We start from the raw sequence: 27,764 nt of genomic DNA, 5'->3' as shown, positions 1-27,764 counted from the left end.
TCATGTTTCCATTAGCCCGGTCGTGACTTTTTTCATGTGTCAGGTAATTAAACCACATGAAATGGCTGGATGGAAACATGGTTACTGTTAGACAAAAAATATATATATATTTGCTACATTTTTTGCAGTTTTACTTTACTGCCTTATTGCAAACAGGATGCATGTTTTGGAATATTTGTATTCTGTACAAGCTTCCTTCTTTTCACTCTGTCAATTAGGTTAGTATTGTGGAGTAACTACAATGTTGTTGATCCATCCTCAGTTTTCTCCCATCACAGCCATTAAACTCTGTAACTGTTTTAAAGTCACCATTGGCCTCATGGTGAAATCCTTGAGCGGTTTCCTTCCTCTCCGGCAACTGAGTTACGAAAGACGCCTGTATCTTCATAGTGACTGGGTGTATTGATACACCATCCAAAGTGTAATTAATAACTTCACCATACTCAAAAAGGATATTTAATGTCTGTGATTTTTTTTTCATCTTTGTGAGGCATTGGAAAAACCTCCCTGGTCTTTGTGGTTGAATCTGTGTTGAATAATTGTATGTGTGGGGTACAGAGATGAGGTCATTCAAAAAATCGTGTTAAACACTATTATTGCACATAGAGTGAGTCCATGCAACTTATTATGTGATTTGTTAAGCAAATTTTTACTCCTGAACTTATTTAGGCTTGCCATAACAAAGGGGTTGAATACTTATTGACTCAAAACATTTCAGCTTTTCATTTTTTATTAATTTGTAAAAAGTTGTAAAAATATAATTCCACTTTATTATGGGGTGTTGTGTGTAGGCCAGTGACACAAAATCTCAATTTAATCAATAAAAAATTCAGGCTGTAACACAACAACATTTGGAAAAGTCAGCGGATGTGAATACTTTCTGGAGGCACTGTACATCATTGGTAGCAACCCAATGGGGAAAAACTGGTTGAATCAACATTGTTTCCACGTCACTTCAACCAAAAAAATATTAATTTATGTAATGACATTGAATCAACGCGGAAACTGATTGGATTTACAAAATGTCATCAAAGTAAGGCCATTTAATATTTTTTTCACCAAACTTTTCACCTAAATCCAATGACATGGTGAAATGTTTTGTTGATTTCATGTTGAATTCACGTTAGTTGACAACTCAACCAAATGCAATTAAAAACTAGACGTTGAACTGACGTCTGTGCCCAGTGGGAAGGCTTTAAAAATAAACATTTGCACATTTCTACAGGGCAAATTACATTGTCCACAGTGTTGCCCCCTCTCTGCGTTTTGGGTCACAACCCTCCACAACCCTCCATCTCTGAATCTCCCTCCACCAACGCAAAGCCCTTCATGATGAAAATGTCCTCGCGGGCCCATACATCCAAACCCTCTCATCAGCCAATTTGCTGCTGATCCAGGCCAATTTGTCTTCAGGATAGCTCAAAAGGAGCTGCCACTCAGTCATTTTAAAAGGACGTGCCAGCGCTCGCGGTGACTGCTAGCTGGCTGGCGCTACTCTAGCTCCCTCATTGTGCATGTGCACTTGGATAATGAACTTCTGTGGGCAGGGCACAAAGCAGCCAGGTCAACCTTGGACGAATGATATCTCTGGCTGGCTCAGGAAAGCCTCCCTTCCCTCGCTGAAATCACAGTCCCTCTGCAGCAAAGGCACATTCACTTATCTGGCAGTCATTTGAATTTCTTGCTTTCGCTCGGCTCACTCCCCTCCCTTCCTTCCCTCCCTTCCTGGCTGACATCAAGGCTGAAGTTGAAAGTGTGGAGTAATAAATCAACAGCTGTCCAAGTTCATGGATAATAGAGCTTGCCCTTGAACTTGATCAATAGTCTACGTCTCCATAGAGAATTGTTTCGTTTTACATTTGTGTCGGCGTGAAAGGCTTCTCTGGCAGAGATTTCCAGATTAATACTATACCAAATCAATATCAGGCTGAAGCCCTGGCCAAACAAACCCAGTCTTAGGTCTCATTTTGACCTAATTTCAGGGCAGTGCATTAAGAAGAAAAGATCAAGTCAGATAATGACTCCACTGACACAACCAAGAGTCAGTCAAGACTATTATTTTTTTATTTAACTAGGCAAGTCAGTTAAGAACAAATTCTTATTTACAATGACAGCCTACCCCAGCCAAACCCTGTGGTCCTCTGTAGCTCAGCTGGTAGAGCACGGCGCTTGTAACGCCAAGGTAGTGGGTTCGATCCCCGGGACCACCCATACACAAAAATGTATGCACGCATGACTGTAAGTCGCTTTGGATAAAAGCGTCTGCTAAATGGCATATTATATTATTTTATTATAAACCCAGACGACACTGGGCCAATTGTGCACCGCCCTATGGGACTCCCAATCACGTCCGGATTGTGATACAGCCTGGAATCAAACCAGGGTCTATAGTGACACCTCTAGCACTGAGAAGCAGTGCCTTAGACCACTGCGCCACTCCCGTCCAGACCTGCCAGCTGAAGGGAAAACTATTTTGCCCTGCTAGCTCAAACTCATTGTGCTCTGGCAGTGAGGCTGAAAAATCACCTTTGGCAGTCACCTTGCTTTAGAGGTGCTGGGTTTGGTTTTGTTTGGACGAATCAGTGCCAGACAAAGAAAGGGAGAGAAAAGAGAGAGAGGGATAGAGAGAGTTACACCAAGGCTCCCGGAGAGAAATAAATGAGGTTTTCACCTTTGTGGTCTTGACAGTTTGATGAACATGCCATTGACAAGCATGGTGTTTTAATCAAATCTCCCCCGCTACCTGCCTTTATTAAAATACTACCTGGTGCTGCCCAGTAGGGGAACAATAAACTATGTATTTCAAATACGTCTGTTGTTGATATCATATTCTATCAAACACATTCAGGTTAACATAAATATTTACCTATGTCTATGCACATCCCGTTAATTAAATAGTAGTGGATACAAGCCAACAATAAAAACGACATGTATATCTGTGGCAAAACACCACAACCAGTTGATAAAAAGCTAGCAACACTATAGCTCTTAACTCAGCCTGGTCTCATAGACTAGACGTAACATAGTAAATCAAATCAAATCAAATTGTATTAGTCACATGCGCCGAATACAACAGGTGTAGACCTTACAGTGAAATGCTTACTTACAAGCCCTTAACCAACAATGCAGTTTTAAGAAAAATAGTCCGGGTAGCCATTTGATTAGCTGTTCAGGAGTCTTATGGCTTGGGGGTAGAAGCTGTTAAGAAACTTTTTGGACCTAGACTTGGCGCTCTGGTACCACTTGCCGTGCAGTAGCAGAGAGAACATAGTGCTTTGCGGTTGGAGGCCGAGCAGTTGCCATACCAGGCAGTGATGCAACCAGTCAGGATGCTCTCAATGGTGCAGCTGTAGAACTTTTTGAGGGTCTGAGGACCCATGCCAAATCTTTTCAGTCTCCTGAGGGGGAATAGGATTTTTAATTATTATTATTAAATTTATTTGGGTGGTAGAGCAGCTTTAATATTGCAGATTGATTGTAACTTCCATCAATGTAATTGTCTGCATCACTTCCAATCCCCCACATGTTTTTTTTCTTCTCACATATATATATATATATATATATATATATATATATATATACAGTGGGGAGAACAAGTATTTGATACACTGCCGATTTTGCAGGTTTTCCTACTTACAAAGCATGTAGAGGTCTGTAATTATTATCATAGGTACACTTCAACTGTGAGAGACGGAATCTAAAACAATAATCCAGAAAATCACATTGTATGATTTTTAAGTAATTAATTTGCATTTTATTGCATGACTTAAGTATTTGATACATCAGAAAAGCAGAACTTAATATTTGGTACAGAAACCTTTGTTTGCAATTACAGAGATCATACGTTTCCTGTAGGTCTTGACCAGGTTTGCACACACTGCAGCAGGGATTTGGCCCACTCCTCCATACAGACCTTCTCCAGATCCTTCAGGTTTCGGGGCTGTCGCTGGGCAATACGGACTTTCAGCTCCCTCCAAAGATGTTCTATTGGGTTCAGGTCTGGAGACTGGCTAGACCACTCCAGGACCTTGAAATGCTTCTTACGGAGACACTCCTTAGTTGCCCTGGCTGTGTGTTTCGGGTCGTTGTCATGCTGGAAGACCCAGCCACGACCCATCTTCAATGCTGTTACTGAGGGAAGGAGGTTGTTGGCCAAGATCTCGCGATACATGGCCCCATCCATCCTCCCCTCAATACCGTGCAGTCGTCCGGTCCTCTTTGCAGAAAAGCATCCCCAAAGAATGATGTTTCTACCTCCATGCTTCACGGTTGGGATGGTGTTCTTGGCGTTGTACTCATCCTTCTTCTTCCTTCAAACACGGCGAGTGGTGTTTAGACCAAAAAGCTCTATTTTTGTCTCATCAGACCACATGACCTTCTCCCATTCCTCCTCTGGATCATCCAGATGGTCATTGGCAAACTTCAGACGGGCCTGGACATGCGCTGGCTTGAGCAGGGGGACCTTGCGTGCGCTGCACGATTTTAATCCATGACGGCGTAGTGTGTTACTAATGGTTTTCTTTGAGACTGTGGTCCCAGCTCTCTTCAGGTCATTGACCAGGTCCTGCCGTGTAGTTCTGGGCTGATCCCTCACCTTCCTCATGATCATTGATGCCCCACGAGGTGAGATCTTGCATGGAGCCCCAGACCGAGGGTGATTGACCGTCATCTTGAACTTCTTCCATTTTCTAATAATTGCGGCAACAGTTGTTGCCTTCTCACCAAGCTGCTTGCCTATTGTCCTGTAGCCCATCCCAGCCTTGTGCAAGTCTACAATTTTATCCCTGATGTCCTTACACAGCTCTCTGGTCTTAGCCATTTTGGAGAGGTTGGAGTCTGTTTGATTGAGTGTGTGGACAGCTGTCTTTTATACAGGTAACGAGTTCAAACAGGTGCAGTTAATACATGTAATGAGTGGAGAACAGGAGGGCTTCTTAAAGAAAAACGAACAGGTCTGTGAGAGACGGAATTCTTACTGGTTGGTAGGTGATCAAATACTTATGTCATGCAATAAAATGCAAATTAATTACTTAAAAAACAAACAATGTGATTTTCTGGATTTTTGTTTTAGATTCCGTCTCTCACAGTTGAAGTGTACCTATGATAAAAATTACAGACCTCTACATGCTTTGTAAGTAGGAAAACCTGCAAAATTGGCAGTGTATCAAATACTTGTTCTCCCCACTGTATATATATATATATACATACATATACATACATATCCTTTAAAAAAAAATATTTCCCTTTATTACTTTCCAACCCCACCACCCCTTCCCTAATTGGAGCAAACCAGTGAACAACAACGCTCAGGCCTCTACTTCCAGCTTATACATACTATATACATTTTATGGACACAGTCAACTTCACAATAATTCTATTTTGGAATAGGCTTTGTCATGCGCTCTTCACGACTGTCTTGTTGTGTTTGGACCATGATAGTTTGTTGGTGGACACCAAGGAACTTGAAGCTCTCAACCTGCTCCACTACAGCCCCGTCGATGAGAATGGGGGCGTGCTCTGTCCTCCTTTTCCTGTAGTCCACAATCATCTCCTTTGTCTTGATCACGTTGAGGGAGAGTTTGTTATCCTGGCACCACATGGCCAGGTCTCTGACCTCCTCCCTATAGGCTGTCTCATCGTTGTCGGTGATCAGGCCTACCACTGTTGTGTCGTCGGCAAACTTAATGATGGTGTTGAACTCGTGCCTGGCCATGCAGTCATGGGTGAACAGGGAGTACAGGAGGGGACTGAGCACGCACCCCTGAGGGGCCCCCGTGTTGAGGATCAGCGTGGCAGATGTGTTGTTACCTACCCTTACCACTTGGGGGCGGCCCGTCAGGAAGTCCAGGATACAGTTGCAGAGGGAGGTGTTTAGTCCCAGGGTCCTTAGCTTAGTGATGCGCTTTGAGGGCACTATGGTGTTGAATGCTGAGCTGTAGTCAATGAATAGCATTCTCAAGTAGGTGTTCCTTTTGTCCAGGTGGGAAAGGGAAGTGTGGAGTGCAATAGAGATTGCACCATCTGTGGATCTGTATGCAAATTGGAGTGGGTCTAGGGTTTCTGCAATAATGGTGTTGATGTGAGCCATGACCAGCCTTTCAAAGCACTTCATGGCTACAGACGTGAGTGCTACGGGTCGGTAGTCATTTAGGCAGGTTACCTTAGTGTTCTTGGGCACAGGGACTATGGTGGTCTGCTTGAAACATTTTGCTAATGTCAGTGAAGACACTTGCAAGTTGGTCAGCGCATGCTCGGAGTACACGTCCTGCTAATCCGTCTGGCCCTGCGGCCTTGTGAAGGTTGACCTGATTAAAGGTCTTACTTACATCGGCTACGGAGATCGTGATCACACAGTCGTCGGGAACAGCTGATGCTCTCATAAATGCTTCAGTGTTGCTTGCCTCGAAGCGAGCATAGAAGTGATTTAGCTCGTCTGGTAGGTTCGTGTCACTGGGCAGCTCGCGGCTGTGTTTGTAGTCTGTAATAGTTTGCAAGCCCTGTCACATCCGACGAGCGTCGGATCTGGTGTATTATGTTTCAATCTTAGTCCTGTATTGATGCTTTGCCTGTTTGATGGTTCGTCGCAGGGCATAGCGGGATTTCTTATAAGCGTCCGGGTTAGAGTCCCGCTCCTTGAAAGCGGCAGCTCTACCATTTAGCTCAGTGCGGATGTTGCCTGTAATCCATAGCTTCTGGTTGGGGTATGTACGTACGGTCACTGTGGGGACGACGTCATCGATGCACTTATTGATGAAGCCAGTGGCTGATGTGGTGGACTCCTCAATGCCATCGGAAGAATCCCGGAACATATTCCAGTCTGTGCTAGCCAAACAGTCCTGTAGTTTAGCATCTGTGTCATCTGACCACTTCTTTATTGACCGAGTCACTTGTGCTTCCTGCTTTAGTTTTTGCTTGTAAGCATGAATCAGGAGGATAGAATTATGATCAGATTTGCCAAATGGAGGGCGAGAGAGAGCTTTGTACCCGTCTCTGTGCGTGGGCTAGAGTTCTGGTTGCACATGTGACATGCTGGTAGAAATTAGGTCAAACAAATTTAAGTTTCCCTGCATTAAAGTCCCCGGCCACTAGGAGCACCGCCTCTGGATGAGTGTTTTCCTGTTTGCTTATGGCCTTATACAGCTCATTTAGTGAGGTCTTAGTGCCAGCATCGGTTTGTGGTGGTAAATAGACAGCTACGAAAAATATAGATGAAAACTCTCTTGGTAAATAGTGTGGTCTACAGCTTATCATGAGATACTCTACCTCAGGCGAGCAAAACCTTGAGACTTCCTTAATATTAGATTTTGTGCACCAGCTGTTGTTTAAATATATACACAGACCGCCACCCCTTGTCTTACCAGAGGCGGCTGTTCTATCTTGCCGATGCAGCATAAACACCGACAGCTGTATCTTATATATGTCGTCGTTCAGCCACGACTCGGTGAAACATAAGATATTACAGATATTCGTGATCGTAGCTTGTCTATTTTGTTATCCAATGATTGTACGTTGGCTAATAGGATTTATGGTAGAGGCAGATTACCTACTCGCCGTCGGATCCTTACAAGGCACCCCGACCTACGTCCACAATATCTCCGTCTCTTTCTCCTGCGAATGACGGGGATTTGGGCCTTGTCGGGTGTCTGAAGTAAATCCTTCGCATCCGACTCGTTAAAGAAAATATATTTGTCCAGTACGAGGTGAGTAATCGCTGTCCTGATATCCAGAAGCTCTTTTCGGTCATAAGAGACGGTGGCAGAAACATTATGCACAAAATAAGTTACAAATAACGCGAAAAAACACACACAATAGCTCAATTGGTTAGGAGCCCTTAAAACGGCATCCATCTCTTTCGGCGCCATTTCATATTCAAATGTAAATCCGAATATGATATGTTATGTTTGGTATGGTTACATAAGAGAAAAAGGTTACTTAAGGCAAAAATGAAAGTAGGTTGTTTGGTCGGGTTGGATGGGTGGGCGTATAACGCGAATGTCTAGCAACCTAAAGGTTTAGTGTTTGAATCTCATCACGGACAACTTTAGCTAATTAGCAACTTTGCAACTACTTATTACTTTTTAGCTACTTTGCAACTACTTAGCATGTTAGGAAACCCTTCCCCTAACCTTAACCTTTTAACCTAACTCCTAACCCTAAGCTTAACCCTAACCTTAATCTTAGCCTAGCTAAAGTTAGCGTTAGCCACCTAGCCAGTAACATTTTATACAAATTGTAATTAATAACATATCATACAAAATGGATGATTGTCATCCACAAATTAATACATACTATACGAAACGTAACATATCATACTAATTGAAGTGGGCCGGATTTACATTTACTATGTCACGTCTGTCTACTCCTGAGTCCAGGTTGCTTAACTGGCCAAAATAAGAACCATACTCTAGCCAACCTCGATAATGAATCGGGACACTGGAATATTGAGCTGAAAACGCTCGCCTGTTAAGTCAATGGTACCAGAAGCAAACAGTGTATTTAGTAAAGAAGCCATCCACTTTTGAACCAGGAACTCTGTGCTCTCCATAGAGATAGATAGAGGACTCATCTTTGTCGCTGTGCCATTATAGTGTCTGTGACAGCATGGGTAGTGCCATTTAGGCAATTTCCATTTTGAAGTAGTCCATTTTCTTCTTCACGATTGGCTGAACTCTCCTGATGACCCGGTTGGACATGACTCACCCAGTTGACTACATTAAAATAGCGGAAGCCCTCAATGGTGCTGCCCATGTTACAATAGCTTTTTGGCCACTAGAGGCCTCTATCATTCTCTATGGTGCTCTTCGATAACTGAACATTGGCTTCCCATTACAGCTGTTTACCCTCTCTCACATCTGTGTTCCCGATGGCAGAGCCTGTCAATTTTACAGCCTGGCTATTTGAATTGCTTGTGGGCATCGATTTGAAACTGTTATAATACCATTTGTGCACAGACCGCCTTCGAGCAGTTTGCCCTCCAAAAATTGCCTCAATAACAAAGGCATAGTTAAGGCATAGTTAAGGACTAATGCCGCCGTATGGCTGCGTCCGCTAGCAGCTTAAAAGCTCATGAAAAATGTAAACCGAGCTGTTGTGGAGAGCGAGCCAGCCAACGCACTCCCTCGCGCCCACCCACTGCAAATGTCCGGAATCTGCCTCTCATTTATAATGCATTAAACTTCCTGGAGAGTGTGAGGGTTGACTTGCAGTAGAACCCACCTATCCCCTCTGTTCTCCTCCGTGGCCCCTCTCCAATCCATCCTCCCATGCGTGGTACTTGAGGAAAGGGAGGGACGGGGCAGGGGAAACTTTCTATCGAAGCCTGCTGATGGCTCGCAATGGCCAGTTAATGCTGATGTCAACTTGTCAATCTGGCCTGATTTCCACTGAGTCACGAGCAATCTGAAACACTTACAGACGAGAGGATGCTTTTGAAGAGAGAAGGTGGAGAGAGAGCGACAGAGAGAGTGAGAGAGAAGAGAGAGAAAGATCAGAGCCAATTATTCCACACTCCTTTCTCCCAATGTCAAAGGCAACACTGCATAATTCAATCACTCTGGATAGTAAACTTTGACAGGAGAGGAGAGGTGGTCGGATTCTTGCTCATGTTCTGCTAATTTTATTACTGACCAGGAAATGCAGTTGTCCTGCATGCCTGTACTTTATTTGGGGACAGTTAGCTATAAAAGACTGGCCTGCTCATCTTCTAGTTAACTACAGAAAGTGGATTGCCACAAATAAGTGGGACTATAGAAGAGAGAGAGAGTTCTATGGGTTTGATGTATTCAAAACGAAATGCCTCGCATATCCTCCCCACTCAATTATCTGACTTGATATTGATGTTTCTTCACACTGTCTGAATTTGTGGGAAAAAAACAAATGATGGACACCGTGAATACTTGCTGTTAGAAATGACTATCTAAAATAGATACATATTTCTAGTCGACATTGGGTAAAGGAACAATTTGCTAGCTTTTTTAAATGGTCGCTTGCCAGTAGTGCACCTTTTCCCCTTAGAGGAAATGTCAGCCATGAAAGAGCGGAGCATTAGAAACATAAAGTAAAGCAGCATCTGTTCATTCTGGCTACTCTTCATCCCCTCTTGGCTGAGTTTCTGTAAATCAGGGGGATTGACTGTGCATGGCTGTCACCAGGCATCAGCACTTAAGTCCATATTTAACGCTCCGGAAGAAGATTCATTTTTACCCAGTTTACTGAGCGTCAATATAGAGTCATGGCGAGATAACTAGATTGCCATGGTAACCAGTGGGGAAAGTGTTTCTCTCTCTCTTTTCTCTCTCATTTTCTCTCTCTCTCTTTTCCCTCGCTCTTTCTATCTGTGCCTGAAGAGCCTCTCACTCTATAGAAGCCTACCCCTCTACAAGTCTCACGAGGTCACAATGTAGCATTAGTGGCGTTTGGCAAATTTGCACACCTCTTTAAATATAAATACAAAACTGTTAGTTTAACCTCGTCTCTTCAGAATGTGATAACAAAACCCGAATTAGAAGCAGGTTCTATATATTTTCAATGCGTCCATCACATTTTTGGCAGGATTTCACATTTACTTATTGACTCCACTGCCTTGTTTAACCTAACTTCGGATCGCGATAACAAGACCTGAGCGATCAGCCAGCAAGATGGACAGTAGTTTTAATCATCTCATATCCATAATGAAGCTGACAGCTCCATCTGCGCGGCTTTGAGAGAGCAGAGTGGAGCTAGCACAATATCACCGGGAACAATCAGCCAGCATCTGGAGGCTCCACAGCTGTACATCTGCTTCACATGGTGGGCCACAGGACCACCAAAGCATAATGATCAAAAGCACTCCCTGTCCTCCATCATCCTAACTGTACTGTATGGTATTGTCTTCCGCGTCATGCTACGTGTGTGCTAACCACCCCCGGTGGCTCTGTCGCAACTCTCTGAGTCACAATGAATTATGACCACAGTGCGTTTCTGGAGTGTGGAGGTGAATTTACATAGCATCACACTTATCTGAAATCTTCAATGTTGATGGAAGATGACATATTGATTTGTGATGCATGTGCATGTGCAGTGCATTCAAAATAATTTGTATAAGGATGGGCTTATGCCTCTTCCTCCACATATTTTTCCCCATTCTTTTGAATGCACTGAACCGTTTCCACTTGCACTGCTACATGCTCCAAATTATGCTCGCAAGATAACCTGCTAACAAACATAAAACATTTCTGGATTGAACGTGAACACAATATTAAGTTGAAAATAAGATCAAATTAAATAAAGAACTTCCCCTTTAAACGGGAAAACTGCAGTTCTAACAATAACAAAGCGTAATCCCCACCACTGTTATGGAAAAAACTGAGTGATGGGGCTGGAAATATGTAACCACTCTCAAATCCATAGATAGAGCTCTGGATACAAGGACTGACCATCCATGATATCAAAATTATAGTTTTAACCATGTTTTGAGGCTATACAGTGGTTGTTTACATTTACATTGTTTACAAACATTGGTATAAAACAAGCATATATTTTGGGTTGTGATGTGGTACGACAGTTGAACTAAGCTCATGAGGCATTTATAATTTATATTCTTCAATAAGCAATGGGTATACACTTAGTTTATTAGGTACACCCATCTAGTCCCGGATCGGACCCTCCTTTGCCCCCAGAATAGCCTGAATTCTTTGGGGCATGGAAACGTTGCTCAATTGGTATCAAGGGACCTAACGTGTGCCAGGAAATAATTCCCCACACCCTTACAACACCACCACCAGCCTGTACCGTTGACACCAGGCAGGAGGGGGCCATGGACTCATGCTGCTTACGCCAAATCCTGACTCTGCCATCAGCATGACGCAACAGCAACCGGGATTCATCAGACCAGGCGATGTTTTTCCACTCCTCAATTGTCCAGTGTTGGTGATCACGTGCCCACTGGAGCCGCTTTTCTTCTTGTTTTAGCTGATAGGAGTGGAACCCGGTATGGTTGTCTGCTGCAATAGCCAATCCGTAATAAGGACCGACGAGTTGTGCATTCCGAGATGCCGTTCTGCACACCACTGTTGTACTGCGCCATTAAATGCCTGTTTGTGGCCCGCCTGTTAACTTGCGCAATTCTTGCCATTCTCCTTCAACCTCTCATCAACAAGCTGTTTTCGCCCATAGGACTGCCGCTGACTGGATGTTTTTTATTTGTCGCACCATTCTCGGTAAACCTTAGACACTGTCATGCATGAAAAGCCCAGGAGGCTGGCATTTTCTGAGATACTGGAACTGGCACGCTTGGCACCGACGATCTTACCATGTTCAAATTTGCTTAGGTCACTGGTTTTGCCCATTCTAACGTTTAATCGAACAGTAGCTGAATGCCTCGATGCCTCTCTGCCTGCTTTATATAGCAAGCCGTAGCCATGTGACTGACTGTCTGTAGGAGCAAATCATTTTCGTGAACGGGGTGGTGTACCTAATAAACTGGTCCCTGAGTGTATATCATTAATTTAAGTGTCCCAAAATGGTTGTAGTAATCACAGATTGCCCCTTTAAGAATTGTTGAATTCTGTGCACATTTTCAATAACTAGCATTCAAGAACATTACGAAAAAGGCACGTACGAACACATTATCAGAGCCAGTTACTGGGCTCCTAGGTGCTTCATTGATATGTTCTGAGCCTGCTGTAATGTACATAGCATGGACCTTTTACATAACAACAGTCCCTATACTCCGAGCCTCAGATCCTGCCAATGTATGAGATGTTGAGGGTAGGTGGGTTCTCTTCTCCCAAGTTGCACAATGACCTGACATGCCTGCTGTGAGAGATAGCAGAGAAAAAGGGAAGTGTGTGTCCCCTGCTTCCTCAACCCTTCCCCCTCCAACAGTGGTTTTGTTTCATCAGCAATAGAGAGCGCTGCTGTCTATAGTTGGTAATTATACCCTGCCCGCAGGCAAGTGTGTGCGAGACATACGTTTTATGCATTGTGAAAACCAAGGAAAGTTTATACGGCAGATATTCTTGTGGAATACTACTAGGCTTTGGCTGGGATTCCTATCATACTTTTAAAAGATAAATATAAAATCTAATTTTAAAAAATGGTTGCCAAAACATATTTAGCAGATGTTAGCGCAGGTGTAGCGATATGTTCCTATCTCCAACAATGCAGTAAGACCTAACAATACAAAACAATACAATACACACAAATTCCCAAAATACAAAGAAAGAACTTAAGAAATATAGAAATATTAGAACGAGCAATGTCAGAGTCCAGAATATAAATATACATGTACAGTACCAGTCAAAAGTTTGGACACACCTACTCAATCAAGGGTTTTTCTTTATTTTTACTATTTTCTACATTGTAGAATAATAGTGAAGACATCAAAACTATGAAATAACACATGGAATCATGTAGTAACCAAAAAAGTGTTACATTTTTTTTAGATTCTTCAAAGTAGCCACCCTTTGCCTTGATGACAGCTTTGCACACTCTTTGCATTCTCCCAACCAGCTTCACCTGGAATGTTTTTCCAACAGTCTTGAAGGAGTTCCCACATATGCTGAGCACTTGTTGGCTGCTTTTCCTTCACTCTGCAGTCCAACTCAAACCATCTCAATTGGGTTGAGGTCGGGTGATTGTGGAGGCCAGATCATCTGATGCAGCACTCCATCACTCTCCTTCTTGGTCAAAAAGCCCTTACACAGCCTGGTGGTGTGTTGGGTCATTGTCCTGTTGAAAAACAAATGACAGTCCCACTAAGCACATACCAGATGGGATGGCGTATCGCTGCAGAATGCTGTGGTAGCCATGCTGGTTAAGTGTGCCTTGAATTCTAAATAAATCACCAGCAGTGTCACCAGCAAAGCACCCCCACACCATCACACCTCCTCCTCCATGCTTCACGGTGGGAAATAATACACATGCGGAGATCATCCGTTCACCTACTCTGCGTCTGACAAAGACACGGCGGTTGGAACCAAAAATCTCACATTTGGACTCATCAGACAAAAGGACAGATTTCCACCAGTTTAATTCCCATGGCTCATGTTTCTTGGCCCAAGCAAGTCTCTTCTTATTATTGGTGTCCTTTAGTAGTGGTTTCTTTGCAGCAATTCAACCATGAAGGCCTGATTCACGCAGTCTCCTCTGAACAGCTGATGTTGAGATGTGTCTGTTACTTGAACTCTAATGAACCTATCCTCTGCAGCAGAGGTAACTCTGGGTCCTCATGAGAGCCAGTTTCATCATAGCGCTTGATGGTTTTTGTGACTGCACTTGAAGAAACTTTCCAAGTTCTTGCAATTTTCCGTATTGACTGACCTTCATGTCTTAAAGTAATGATGGACTGTCGTTTCTCTTTCCATAATATGGACTTGGTCTTTTACCATATAGGGCTATCTTCTGTATACCACCCCTATCTTTGTCACAACACAACTGATTGGCTCAAGCGCATTAAGAAGGAAAGAAATTCCACAAATTAACTTTTAACAAGGCACACTTGTTAATTGAAATGCATTCCAGGTGACCTCATGAAGCTGGTTGAGAGAATGCCAAGAGTGTGCAAATCTGTCATCAAGGCAAAGGGTGGCTACTTTGAAGAATCTCAAATTTAAAATATATTTTGATTTGTTTAATACTTTTTTGGTTACTACATGATTCCATATGTGTTATTTCATAGTTTTGATGTCTTCACTATTATTGTACAATGTAGAAAATAGTACAAATAAAGAAAAACCCTTGAATGAGTACGTGTGTGCATACTTTTAACTGGTACTGTATATGATGGTGTGTTTACGCATTATGGACAGTATATGAATAGAAAAGGTGTGTACCGCAGTAGTTATATAGGATGAGCCTTGACTAGAATACAGTATATACATATGAAGTGGTAAAACAGTATGTAAACATTATTAAAGTGACCAGTGTTCAATGACTATGTACATAGGGCAGCAGTCTCTAAGGTGCAGGGTTGAGTACCAGGTGGTAGCCGGCTAGTAACAGTGACGAAAGTTCAGGGCAGGGTACTGGGCGGAGGTCGGCTAGTAGTGATTATGTAAACAGTCTGATGGCCTGGAGATAGAAGCTGTTTTTCAGTCTCTCGGTCACGGCTTTGATGCACCTTTACTTTCTCCGCCTAGTAGTGGAGTGAACAGGCCGTGGCTTGGGTGGCTGAGGTACTTGATGATCTTATTGGCCTTCCTGTGACACCGTGTGCTGTAGATGTCCTGGAGGGTCCTGGAGGACAATCACAGATTATAAAGGGAAACCAGACACGTCACCTTCTTCGCCCGCTTCGTGGGCCGCCGCCGCTCATGAGGACTGTGAGCTCTCGTTCTTCGTGGCTGATGTCAGACATTTAAGCGAGTTCACCCTCACAAGGCTGGGAGCCCAGACGGCATCCATAGCCGGGTCCTCAGAGCATGTGCACACCAGCTGGCTGGAATGTTTACAGACATATTACATCTCTCCCTATCCCAGTCTGTTGTCCCCACTTGCTTCAAGGTGTCCACCATTGTTACTGTACCCAAGAAAGTGAAGGTAACTTAACGAAATGACTATCGCCCCGTAGCACTCACTTCTGTCATCCTGAAGTGTTTTGAGAGGCTAGTTAACGATCATATCACCTCCACCTTACCCGACACCCTAGACCCACTAAAATGTGCATACTGCCCCAGCATTTACACAGATGATGCAATCGCCATCGCACTGCACACTGACCTATCCCATCTGGACAAGAAAAATACCTTAGTAAGAATGTTGTTCATCGACTACAGCTCAGCCTTCAACACCATAGTGCCCTCCAAGCTCATCACTAAGCTCAGGGCCCTGGGTCTAAACCCTGCCCTGTGCAACTGGGTCCTGGACTTCCTGAAGGACTGACCCCAGGTGGTGAAGGTAGGCAACACCTCCACTACTCTGATCCTCAACACAGGGGTGCGTGCTCAGCCCCCTCCTATACTCTCTGTTCACCCATGACTGCGTGGCCACGCACGGCTCCAACTCAATCATCAAGTTTGCAGACGACACAAAAGTGGTAGGCCTGATTACCAACAACGGTGAGACAGCCTACAGGGAGGAGGTGAGGGCCCAGGCGGAGTGGTGTCAGGAAAATAACCTCTCCCTCAACGTCAACAAAACGAAGGAGCTGATCGTGGACTTCAGAGGACAGCAGAGGGAGCACGTCCCCATCCGCAGTGGAGAGGGTGAAAAGTTTCAAGTTCCTGCCAGGCAGTGTGCCTCCGGTGATGCGTTGACCTGACCGCACCACCCTCTGGAGAGCCCTGCGGTTGCGGACGGTGCAGTTGCCGTACCAGGATACTTAAATGGTGCATCTGTAGAAGTTTGTGGGGGTTTTAAGTTTGTTGAATTTCTTCAGCGCTTTCTTCACCACACTGTCTGTGTGGATGGACCATTTCAGGTTGTCAGTGATGTGCACGATGAGTAACTTGAAGCTTTTCCCCCATTCTACTGCGGCCCCGTCGGTGTGAATGGGGGCATGCTCCCTCTGCTGTCTCCTGTAGTCCACGATCAGCTCCTTCGTTTTGTTGAGGGAGAGGTTATTTTCCTGGCACCTCTCCGCCAGGCCCCTCACCTCCTCCCTGTAGGTGAAAATGCCCCCATCCACATCCAAATATGTGCTTAATCATAATAAAGTGAAACATCACATTACCCACAGCTCTGAGCTAACTATTTGAAACATGATGGTATTCATTATTCTCTGAGATACCAAATCAAACATATACACACACACACACACACACACATTTATATATATATATATATATATATATATATATATATATATATTACACTACATTACCAAAAGTATGTGGACACCTGCTCGTCGTACATCTCATTCTAAAATCATGGGCATTAATATGGAGTGGGTCCCCCATTTGCTGCTATAACTGCATCCACTCTTCTGGGAAGGCTTTCCACTAGATGTTGGAACATTGCTGCGGGGACTTGTTTCCATTCAGCCACAAGAGCAGAGATGAGGTCGGGCACTGATGTTGGGCGATTAAGCCTGGCTCGCAGTCAGCATTTCCAATTCATCCCAAAGGTGTTCGATGGGGTTGAGGTCAGGGCTCTGTGCATGCCAGTCAAGTTCTTCCACACCGATCTCGACAAACCATTTCCGTATGGACCTCGCTTTGGGCATTGTCATTCTGAAACATTAAAGGGCCTTCCCCAAACTGTTTCCACAAATTTGGAAGCACAGAATCGTCTAGAATGTCATTGTATGCTGTAGCGTTACGATTTCCCTTCACTGGAACTAAGGAGCCTAGCCCGAACCATAAAAAACAGCCCCAGACCATTATCCCTCTTCCACCCAACTTTACAGTTGGCACTATACATTGGGGCAGGTAGCGTTCTCCTGGCATCCGCCAAACCCAGATTTGTCCGTCGGACTGCCAGATGGTGAAGTGTGATTCATCACTCCAGAGAATGCGTTTCCACTGCTCCAGAGTCCAATAGCTTTACACCACTCCAGCCGATGCTTGACATTGTGCATGGTGATCTTAGGCTTGTGTGTGGCTGCTCGGCCATGGAAACCCATTTCATGAATTTCCTGACTAACAGTTTTTGTGCTGACGTTGCTTCCAGAGGCAGTTTCGAACTCGGTAGTGAGTGTTGCAACTGAGGACAGGTGATTTTTACGCACTACGCGCTTCAGCACTTGGCGGTCCGGTTCTGTGAGCTTGTGTGGCCTACCACTTTGTGGCTAAGCCATTGTTGCTCCTAGACTTTTCCACTTCACAATAATATCAGTTACAGTTGACCAGGGCAGCTCTAACAGGGCAGAAATTTGACGAACTGATTTGTTGGAAAGGTGGCATCCTATGACGGTGCCACATTGAAAGTCACTGAGGTCTTCAGTAAGGCCATTCTACTGCCCATGTTTGTCTATGGAGATTGCATGGCTGTGTGCCCGATTTTATACACCTGTCAATAACGAGTGTAGCTGAAATAGCCGAATCCACTCATTTGAAGGGATATCCACATACTTTTGCATATATAGTGTAGATTTCATCATACCATGGTACCACAAGCATGCTGTAAGAACAATTTAACAATGCTCTACCTGCAAATCACATTGGCGTATAAACTAATGGGCCTATCTACAGAGGTATAAATATGGCAGAAGCCTATTCTGAAACCACAAACTGTTGAATAAAACAAGACAGTTTGCTGTAAGTCACAGCTCCTATCAGTTCAGGGGAAAGCTTTCGCTAAAATATTAATTGGCCAATGGTTAGGGAGGATGTGCTTTGAATAGTTGAACAATTTTGAGGGGCCCATCCCTCTCAATACCCTAGATATGTCCAAAGGAGAACACTTACATCACTGAATGATATTTCACTTCTTTTACACACATATTCAACACACTCTTTACTTAGTGCCTTCAGAAAGTATTCACACCCCTTGACTTTTTCCACATTTTGTTGTGTTACAAAGTGGGATTAAAATGGATTTAATTGTAATTTTTGTGCCTTATTGCTATTATAAACTGGTTACCAACGTAATTAGAAGAGTAAAAATAAATGTTTTGTCATACCCGTGGTATACCATGGCTTTCAGGCGATCAGCATTCAGGGCTCGAACCATTCAGTTTATAATGGGAAATAAAACACTAATATACAGTATGTTGATTAGATAAGTATTCAACCCCCTGAGTCAATACATGTTAGAATCACCTTTGGCAACGATTACAGCTGTCTTTCTGGGTTAGTCTCTAAGAGCTTTGCACACCTGGACTGTACAATATTTGAACATTATTCTTTTAAATTATTCAAGCTCTGTCAAGTTGGTTGTTGATCATTGTCAGACAGCCATTTTCATCTCTTGCCACAGATTTTCAAGCCGATTTAAGTCAAAACTATAACTTGGCGACTCAGGAATATTCAATGTCGTCTTGATAAGAAACTCCAGTGTATATTTGGCCTTGTGTTTTAGGTTATTGTCTTGCTAAAAAGTGAATTTGTCTCTCAGTGTCTGTTGGAAAGCAGACTGAAGCAAGTTTTCCTCTAGGGTTTTACCTGTGCCTAGCTCTATTCCGTTTCTTTTTATCTTAAAAAAACTCCCTAGTCGTTGTCGATGACAAGCATACCCCATAACATGATGCAGCCACCACCATGCTTGAAAATATGAAGTGGTACTCAGTGATGTGTTGTGTTGGATTTTCCCCAAACATTGCTTTGTATTCAGGACAAAAAGTACATTTCTTTGCCACATTTTTTGCATGTAAAAGGACCATTGGAGATACACCTCACCACTAGAACTGGGCCTCTGTTGCCTCCCTGTTGTGCAGTCGGTCTCTGCATATTCTCTGCTGTCACTCTGTCTCTCAATTTGTCTCTCTGTCTGTTCGTCCGTCCGTCTGTCACTGTCTGTCTGTCTGTCTGTCTTTCTCTGTCTGTCACTCTGTCTGTCACTCCTAAATGTTAATTGCTATAACATATAGACCCAACATATTAAGGAACAGGCAGTGCATCTGTGTCTCTCTGTTTTCCTCCTACCTCCACTGCACTCACCTCTGAGCTGTCTCTGCTAAGCCTAGCATCCTTTCCCACATCACTGGTACCAGAAGACCAGGGGACCACACTGCCTGTGCTGGGCCCAGCAACGTTCTAGTTGTGAATGAATAAACACATGTATTAGATAAAGAAGAAAGATTACTGTATAAATGCCTAATAGATTACTCTCTCTCTCTCTCTCTCTCTCTCTCTCTCTCTCTCTCTCTCTCTCTCTCTCTCTCTCTCTCTCTCTCTCTCTCTCTCTCTCTCTCTCTCTCTCTCTCTCTCTCTCTCTCTCTCTCTCTCTCTCTCTCTCTCTCTCTCTCTCTCTCTCTCTCTCTCTCTCTCTCTCTCTCTCTCTCTCTCTCTCTCTCTCTCTCTCTCTCTCTCTCTCTCTCTCTCTCTCTCTCTCTCTCTCTCTCTCTCTCTCTCTCTTCTCTCTCTCTCTCTTCTCTCTCTCTCTCTCTCTCTCTCTCTCTCCTCCCTATGTCCACTACACTTGACTGCTGCAACAGCAGCTAAGATGTCAGTGCAGCTAAGCATAGCATCACTGGGACCAGAAGACCAGGGGACCACAATGCCTGTGCTGGGCCCAGCAACATCCTAGGATAACACATTATTTGAAGGATCAATAATAAACCATTTATAAGGCATTTACAAACTGTTTCCTCACCATTTATTAATCATTACTACCACATTTGTAAATGTTAGTAAGCTAGTCATTCACACATGTATATATATTTCCTTAAACATCCTGTGTTGTGTGCTTGTTCTTTTACCAGGTAAAAGAACAAGCTGCCCACTCAAGAAAAAGCTTCAAACTGTAACCAGTGCCTGCAACCTGGTTCAGGTTATCAGTCAACCTACCAGGGTATTTACAAACAGCACAGGAATGAAATCATCCACACGTATTGATCTCATCTTTACTAATGCTGCAGAAATCTGCTCTATAGCAGTATCCACATCCATCGGATGTAGTCGTCATAATATAGTAGCCATATCTAGGAAAACCAAAGTTCCAAAGGCTGGGCCTAATATAGTGTATAAGAGGTCATACAATACGTTTTGTAGTGATTCCTATGTTGAAGATGTATAGAATATTTTCTGATGTGTGGTGTGTAATGAGGAGCAACTAGGCACTGCACTTGACACATTTATGAAATTGCTTATTCCAGATGCTAATAAGCATGCACCCATTAAGAAAATGACTGTAAAAACGGTTTAATCCCCATGGATTGATGAGGAATTTAAAAATGGTATGGTTGAGAGGGATGAGGCAAAAGGAATGGCAAATAAGTCTGGCTGCACAGCCGATTTGCAAACATACTGCAAATTGAGAAATCATGTGACTAAACTAAATAAAAAGAAGAAATTGTACTATAAAACAAAGATAAATGATATAAAGAATGGTAGTAAAAAGCTTTGGAGCACCTTAAATAAAATGTTGGCAAAATGGCAAACTCGGCTCCATCATTCATTGAATCAGATGGCTCATTCATCACAAAACCCACTCATATTGCCAACTTCTTTAATTATTTTTTAATTGGCAAGATTAGCAAACTTAGGCATGGCATGCCAACAACATATTCTGAACCTACACAGCCATGCATAACTGACCAAATTATGAAAGACAAGCATTGTAATTTTGAATTCCGTCAAGGGAGTGTGGAAGAGGTGAAAAAACTATTGTTGCATTGACAAGGCACCTGGGTCTGACAACTCGGATGGAAAATTACTGAGGACCATATTTGCACTCCTATTTGCCATCTCTTCAATCTAAGCCTACAGGAAAGTGTGTGCCTTCAGGCCTGCAAGGAAGCAAAAGTCATTCCGCTACCCAATAATAGCAAAGCACCCTTTTTCTGGCTCAAACAGCCAACTAATCAGCCTGTTACCAACCCTTAGAAAACTTTTGGAAAAATTGTGTTTGACCAGATACAATGCTTTTTCACATCAAACGAATTAACAACACACTTATAGGGAAGGGCATTCAACATTTACGACACTTACACAAATGACTGATGATTGCCTGAGAGAAATTGCTAATAAAAAGATTGCGGGAGCTGTTTTGTTAGACTTCAGTGCAGCTTTTGATATTATCGATCATAATCTGCTGCTGGAAAAACGTATGTGTTATGGCTATAAATCCCCTGCTATATTGTGGATCGAGAGTTACTTGTCTAACAACACACAGAGGGTGTTCTTTAATGGAAGCCACTCCAACATAATCCAGGTAGAGTCAGGCATTCCCAAGGGCAGCTGTCTAGGATCCTTACTTTTTAAAATCTTTACTAATGACCTGCCACTGGCTCTGAGTAAAGCTGATGACTCAACACTATACACGTCAGCTATCACAGCAAGTGAAATCACTGCAACACTTACCAAAGAGCTGCAGTCAGTTTCAGAATGGGTGGCAAGAAATAAGTTAGTCCTAAATATTTCAAAAAACGAAAAGTATTGTATTTGGGAAAAATCATTCACTAAACCCTCAACCTCAACTAAATATTGTAATGAATAATGTGGAAATTGAGCAAGTTGAGGAGACTAAACTGCTTGGCGTAACCCTGGATTGTAAATTGTCATGGTCAAAACATATTGATGCAACAGTAGCTAAGATAGGGAGAGGTCTGTCCACCATAAAGCACTGCTCTGCTTTCTTAACATCGCTATTAACAAGGCAGGTCCTACAGGCCTTAGTTTTGTCACACCTGGACTACTGTTCAGTTGTGTGGTCAGGTGCCACAATGAGGGATTTAGGGAAATTACAATTGGCCCAGAACAGGGCAGCACGGCTGGCCCTAAAATGTACACAGAGAGCTACGATTAATAATATGGATGTCAATCTCTCCTGGCTCAAAGTAGTGGAGAGATTGACTTCATCCCTACTTTGTGAGAAGTATTGACATGTTGAATGCACTGAGCTGTCTGTTTAAACTACCAGCACACAGCTCAGACACCCATGCATACCCCACAAGACATGCCACCAGAGGTCTCTTCACAGTCCCCAAGTCTAGAACAGATTATGGGAGGCACACAGTACTACATAGAGCCATGACTACATGGAACTGTATTTCACATCAAGTAACACATGCTAGCAGTAAAATCAGCTAAAAAAAAAAAGATAAAAAAGACACCTTATGGAACACCGAGGACTGTGAAGAGACACACACAGGCACAGCAACACGCACACACACACTAATGATAACATATGCACTATACACAAACGTACAAATGGATTTTGTGTTGTAGATTTGTGATAGTAGAGTAGTGGCCTGATGGCACACAATGTGTTTTGAATAATGTAATGTTTTTAATTGTTTATAACTGCCTTAATTTTGCTGAACCACAGGAACAGGAGCTGCTGCCTTGGCAGGAACTAATGGGGATCCATAATAAATATAATACAATACAATACAATACAGCAGGAATGTCAACCAATGGCATGGCCATATTTTTGTGAGAAATTAAACTGGTCACTCAAAACATTTATAAAGGATTTATAAAGTATAAATTGCACTCACTTTAGATTAGGTACTGCAAAAATACTTTTTACTAATGATTAGTAAATGTTTATTAACGTGGGAGTGATGATTAATAAATAGTGTCCACACAATGTATAAATGCCTTATAAATGGTTTATTATGGACCCTTCAAATAAAGTGTTACCCATCCTAGTTGTGAATGAATAAACACATATATTAGACAAAGAAGAAAATCACTGAATATATAATACCTTATAACAGCCTAACTACATATTTCAAATGAAGCGTTTCATGCAATACACAGCCAAAATATTAAACCTAACTGGCAGTAGTAGGCTACATGATCTGTGTCAGTGTGCATGAGTGTGTCTTTCTCTGTTTTCTTCCTACCTCGACTGCACCAAGGCAGATTATCTGTTTCTTACAAACAAAGATATAGCACTTGCAACAGCAGAACCAGAACTTTTAGCAAATAAGTTGGTTCATTTCAAGAGCCCTTTTTTGGTCTTTCTAACTTTTTAGGCACCACCCTTCTGTTTTACTGTTTTGACTGTGACTGGCAGAGCCAGAGCAGGTCTCACTCTCTTTGATGATTCACGTTTTACTTTGAATGTCAATTTGCCGGGACGTTGCCCAATGGTCAGACAAATGCTAAATATAGACGATTATGACAACAGAGAAATATATATACACATATACACATATACATATATACACAGTGCAAACGGAAAGTATTCAGACCCCTTCCCTTTTTCCACATTTTGTTACATTACAGCCTTATTCTAAAATTGATTAAATTAAATGTTTTCCTCATCAATCTACACACAATACCCCATAATGACAAAGCAAAAACAGGTTTGTATCAATTTTTGCAAATGTATTAAAAATAGAAAACAGAAATATCTTAATTATTCAGACCCTTTGCTATGAGACTCGAAATTGAGCTCAGGTTAATCCTGTTTCCATTGAACATCCTTGAGATGTTTCTACAACTTGATTGGACTCCACCTGTGGTAAATTCAATTGATTGGACATGATTTGGAAAGGCACACACCTGTCTATTTAAGGTCCCACAGTTGACAGTGCATGTCAGAGCAAAGACCAAGCCATGAGGTCGAAGGAATTGTCCGTAGAGCTCCGAGACAGGATTGTGTCGAGGCACAGATCTGGGGAAGGGTACCAAAAAATGTCTGCAGCATTGAAGGTCCCCAAGAACACAGTGGACTCCATCATTCTTAAATGTAAAAAGTTTGGAACAACCAAGACTCTTCCTAGAGCTGGCCGCCCGGACAAACTGAGCAATCGGGGGAGAAGGGCCTTGGTCAGGGAGGTGACCAAGAACCCAATGGTCACTCTGACAGAGCTCCAGAGTTCCTCTGTGGAGATGTGAGAACCTTCTAGAAGGACAACCATCTCTGCAGCACTCCACCAATCAGGCCTTTATGGTAGAGAGGCCAGACGGAAGCCACTCCTCAGTAAAAGGCACATGACCGCCCACTTGGAGTTTGCCAAAAGGCACCTAAAGGACTCACAGACCATGAGAAACAAGATTATCTGGTCTGATGAAAGCAAGATTGAACTCCTTGGCATGAATGCCAAGCATCACGTCTGGAGGAAACCTGGCACCATCCCTACAGTGAAGCTTGGTGGTGGCAGCATCATACTGTGGGGATGTTTTTCAGCGGCAGGGACTGGGAGACTAGTCAAGATTGAGGGAAAGATGAACAGAGCAAAGTACAGAGAGATCCTTGATGAAAACCTTCTCCAGAGCGCTCAGGACCTCAGACTGGTGTGAAGGTTCACCTTCCAACAGGACAACGACCCTAAGCACACAGCCAAGACAACGCAGGAGTGGCTTCGGGACAAGTCTCTGAATGTCCATGAGTGGCCCACCCAGAGCCCGGACTTGAACCTGATCGAACATCTCTGGAGAGACATGAAAATAGCTGTGCAGCAACGCTCCCCATCCAACCTGACAGAGCTTGAGAGGATCTGCAGAGAAGAATGGGAGAAACTCCCCAAATACAGGTGTGCCAGGCTTGTAGCGTCATATCCAAGAAGATGAGAGGTTGTAATCGCTGCCAAAGGTGCTTCAACAAAGTACTGAGTAAAGGGTCTGAATACTTATGTAAATGTGAGATTTTTTTGCTTTGTCATTATGGGGTATTGTGTGTAGATTGATGAGGGGAATTTAGAATAAGGCTGTAAACTAACAAAATGTGGAAAAGGTCAAGGGGTCTGAATACTTTCCGAAGGCACTGTATATCACTGTAAATATTTATTTTAGTTCATTTCAACCAGTCCACCCTAATAAAATATGGTCTTTGTAGTGACTGGGTCTATTGATACACCATCCAAAGTGTAATTAATAACTGCACCATGCTCAAAGGGATATTCAATGTCTGCTTTTTTACCCCTATCTACCAATAGGTGCCCTTCTTTGCGAACCATTGGAAAACCTCCCTGGTTTTGTGCTTAAATCTGTGCTTAAAATTCACTGCTCGACTGAGTGACCTTACATATAATTGTATATGTGGGGTACAGAGATGTGTGAGCTATAGAAATAATGTTAAACACTATTATTGCACACAGAGTCCATGCAACTTATTATGTGACTTATTAAGCACATTTTTACTCCTGAACTTATTTAGGCTTGCCATAACAAAGGGGTTGAATACTTATTGACATCAAGACATTTCAGCTTTTCATTTTTAATTAATTTGTAAACATTTCTAAAAACATAATTTCACTTTGACATTATGGGATATTGTGTGTAGATTAGTGACACAAAATCTTAATGTAATCCATTTTAAATTCAAGCTGTAACACAACAAAATGTGAACAGTTCAAGGGGTGTGAATACTTTCTGAAGGCACTGTATCTGTCCCAGACAACAGCACTTCATGCCATAATGTTGCTTCTTGCAGTTAGAAATGGGAGTATAATAAAGTTTGTTCCACGAAATGAGTGTATTTTGCGTCCCTATTGATATTTTAAGTAGAAACTGTGCACAAGTTATTTTGTTGTTTTAACGAAGTAATTTCTGAATATTATAATTTTTTGTGATTAGTGATTCATTTACATCTGTTCCTCCTTTTAAGGTCAACCTTGTTACGTGAACTGAACTCTCGTTTTGCTTTGGTGAAACTATTCCTTAAAAAAAAAATTGTTTTAAAAAATAAGTTATCGTCAAATGATAGTGTAAAGGCAGGTGAGCTTGTTCTACACTCTTAGAAAAAAGTTCCAAAAGGGTTCTTCGGCTGTCCTCATAGGAGAACCCTTTTTGTTTCCAGGTAGAACCCTTTTTGGTTTCAGGTAGAAGGTTCTACCTGAAACCAAAAAGGGTTCTACCTGGAACCAAAAAAGGGTTTTTCAAAGGGTTGTCCTATAGGGACAGCCGAAGAACCCTTTTAGGTTCTAGATAGCACTTTTTTTCCAAACGTTTTTGCCATTTTCTGGTGTTTTGTGGCGGAAAACTGAGCGGGTCAAGCATAACGCGTCGTGAAACTTGCATTCAATTGCCACTGCCTGTTGCACACAACAAGCTTCCATTCCCCCTGTCACAAGGGAATTTATGGCTGATTTAAGATGAAATCGTCAACCCTGTTACGGTCAACCCTGTTACTTTATTTGGCACCTAATAGGCACTTTCTATAGTCATTATTTTATTTAAACCTCTTGAAACAGAATGCTAGAATTTGTTTTTTTTACCAAGTTACACATCTCAAAAGGCAACGAATTGGTGGATCAACACAATAACGGCCTACTCTCCTACTGTCTTCCTGACTAGTCTAGCCTTGACACGCCAAATCCAACTATTATTCACTTAACAGTGGAATGCTTAACAGGATAAGAATACAAATGAAAGGGTTTCAAAATAGCATGATCGAAAACAGAGGAAAGGAGTTTTACCTGATGTGTCTCCGTATGGCTTTGGTGGTTTGACAGTCTCCCCTAGACTGACGCTGGCCTTGGTGGTGCTCAGCCTCCTGGGGTGAGGAGTGGTCACCAATGCGAACGTCCTCTGGGGGCTCTTAGTGGTGGTGGTGGTGGTGGTGGTGGTGGCCATGGCAGTGGTCAAGGCCTTGGTGGACACCGTGGAGTTGGCCGCTGTTTTCCCCTCACCGTTGTCAAAGTTGTCCTCCGTCCCCGTGGGTCCCCAGTCGATATATCCGGCCACTGTCGTGGTCCTGCCGTCCTGAGATTTGTCATCGCTGTCCCATTTCAGCTGCCTCCTCGCCCTCAGTAACAACCTCACCACGTCTGTTTTGTGCCCCATGGGAAGACCTAGCGCCGCTGCCGCCGCTGCCAAATCCCCCGCCTCGGTGGATGTGTATTTCAACCGGCACTCCTTACATGGCTGTCCTTTATATGCCAGTCTCCTGTGCTTTTGACCCCTGATCTTTGGCCCTGGCCCACCCATGCTGTCTGGTGGTGGGACGGGGTTGAGGAGCCGGCGTGCCAGCGGGCTCACAGTCCTCCAGTGGAGCATGTTGGGAGTATCCCAGAGGGGCGCCGAGCGGGGCCGGGGACGAGGCACAGGTTTGGGGATGAGCTTGATCTCCAGGCCCTGACTGAGGGGACTACACAGGGAGAAATCCAGGGTGAGGTGGGTCATGGCCAGGAGGATCCACACCCGAAGCCCTACACAGCTCCCCAGCCGTAAAGCCGACATCTGACTGGGGAGAAAAGGAGAGAGGACATTTTAGATTTGGCATTGGTTCACATTTAAAACTAAAAAGGATAGTAGTTGTTTTTTAGATTGTCGGTTTCCCAGACATGG

General features: G+C 43.2%; 1 protein-coding gene across 1 annotated transcript in view; it reads right to left on the bottom strand.

The window, feature by feature from the left end:
- Positions 1-27,764, bottom strand: part of ajap1 (adherens junctions associated protein 1) — an 89,382-nt gene that overhangs the window by 4,783 nt on the left and 56,835 nt on the right. The window contains exon 2 of the mRNA XM_041857903.2: positions 26,894-27,660. Within this exon, the coding sequence (XP_041713837.2) occupies positions 26,894-27,660 (767 nt within the window). The remainder of the gene's footprint in view (positions 1-26,893; positions 27,661-27,764) is intronic.

The sequence above is a fragment of the Coregonus clupeaformis genome, chromosome 30 (genome assembly GCF_020615455.1).
Source record: "Coregonus clupeaformis isolate EN_2021a chromosome 30, ASM2061545v1, whole genome shotgun sequence".
NCBI classification, from domain to species: Eukaryota; Metazoa; Chordata; class Actinopteri; order Salmoniformes; family Salmonidae; genus Coregonus; species Coregonus clupeaformis.
The sequence above is the reverse complement of the archived record's forward strand: the minus strand, read 5'-3'. Positions and strand labels throughout refer to the sequence as shown.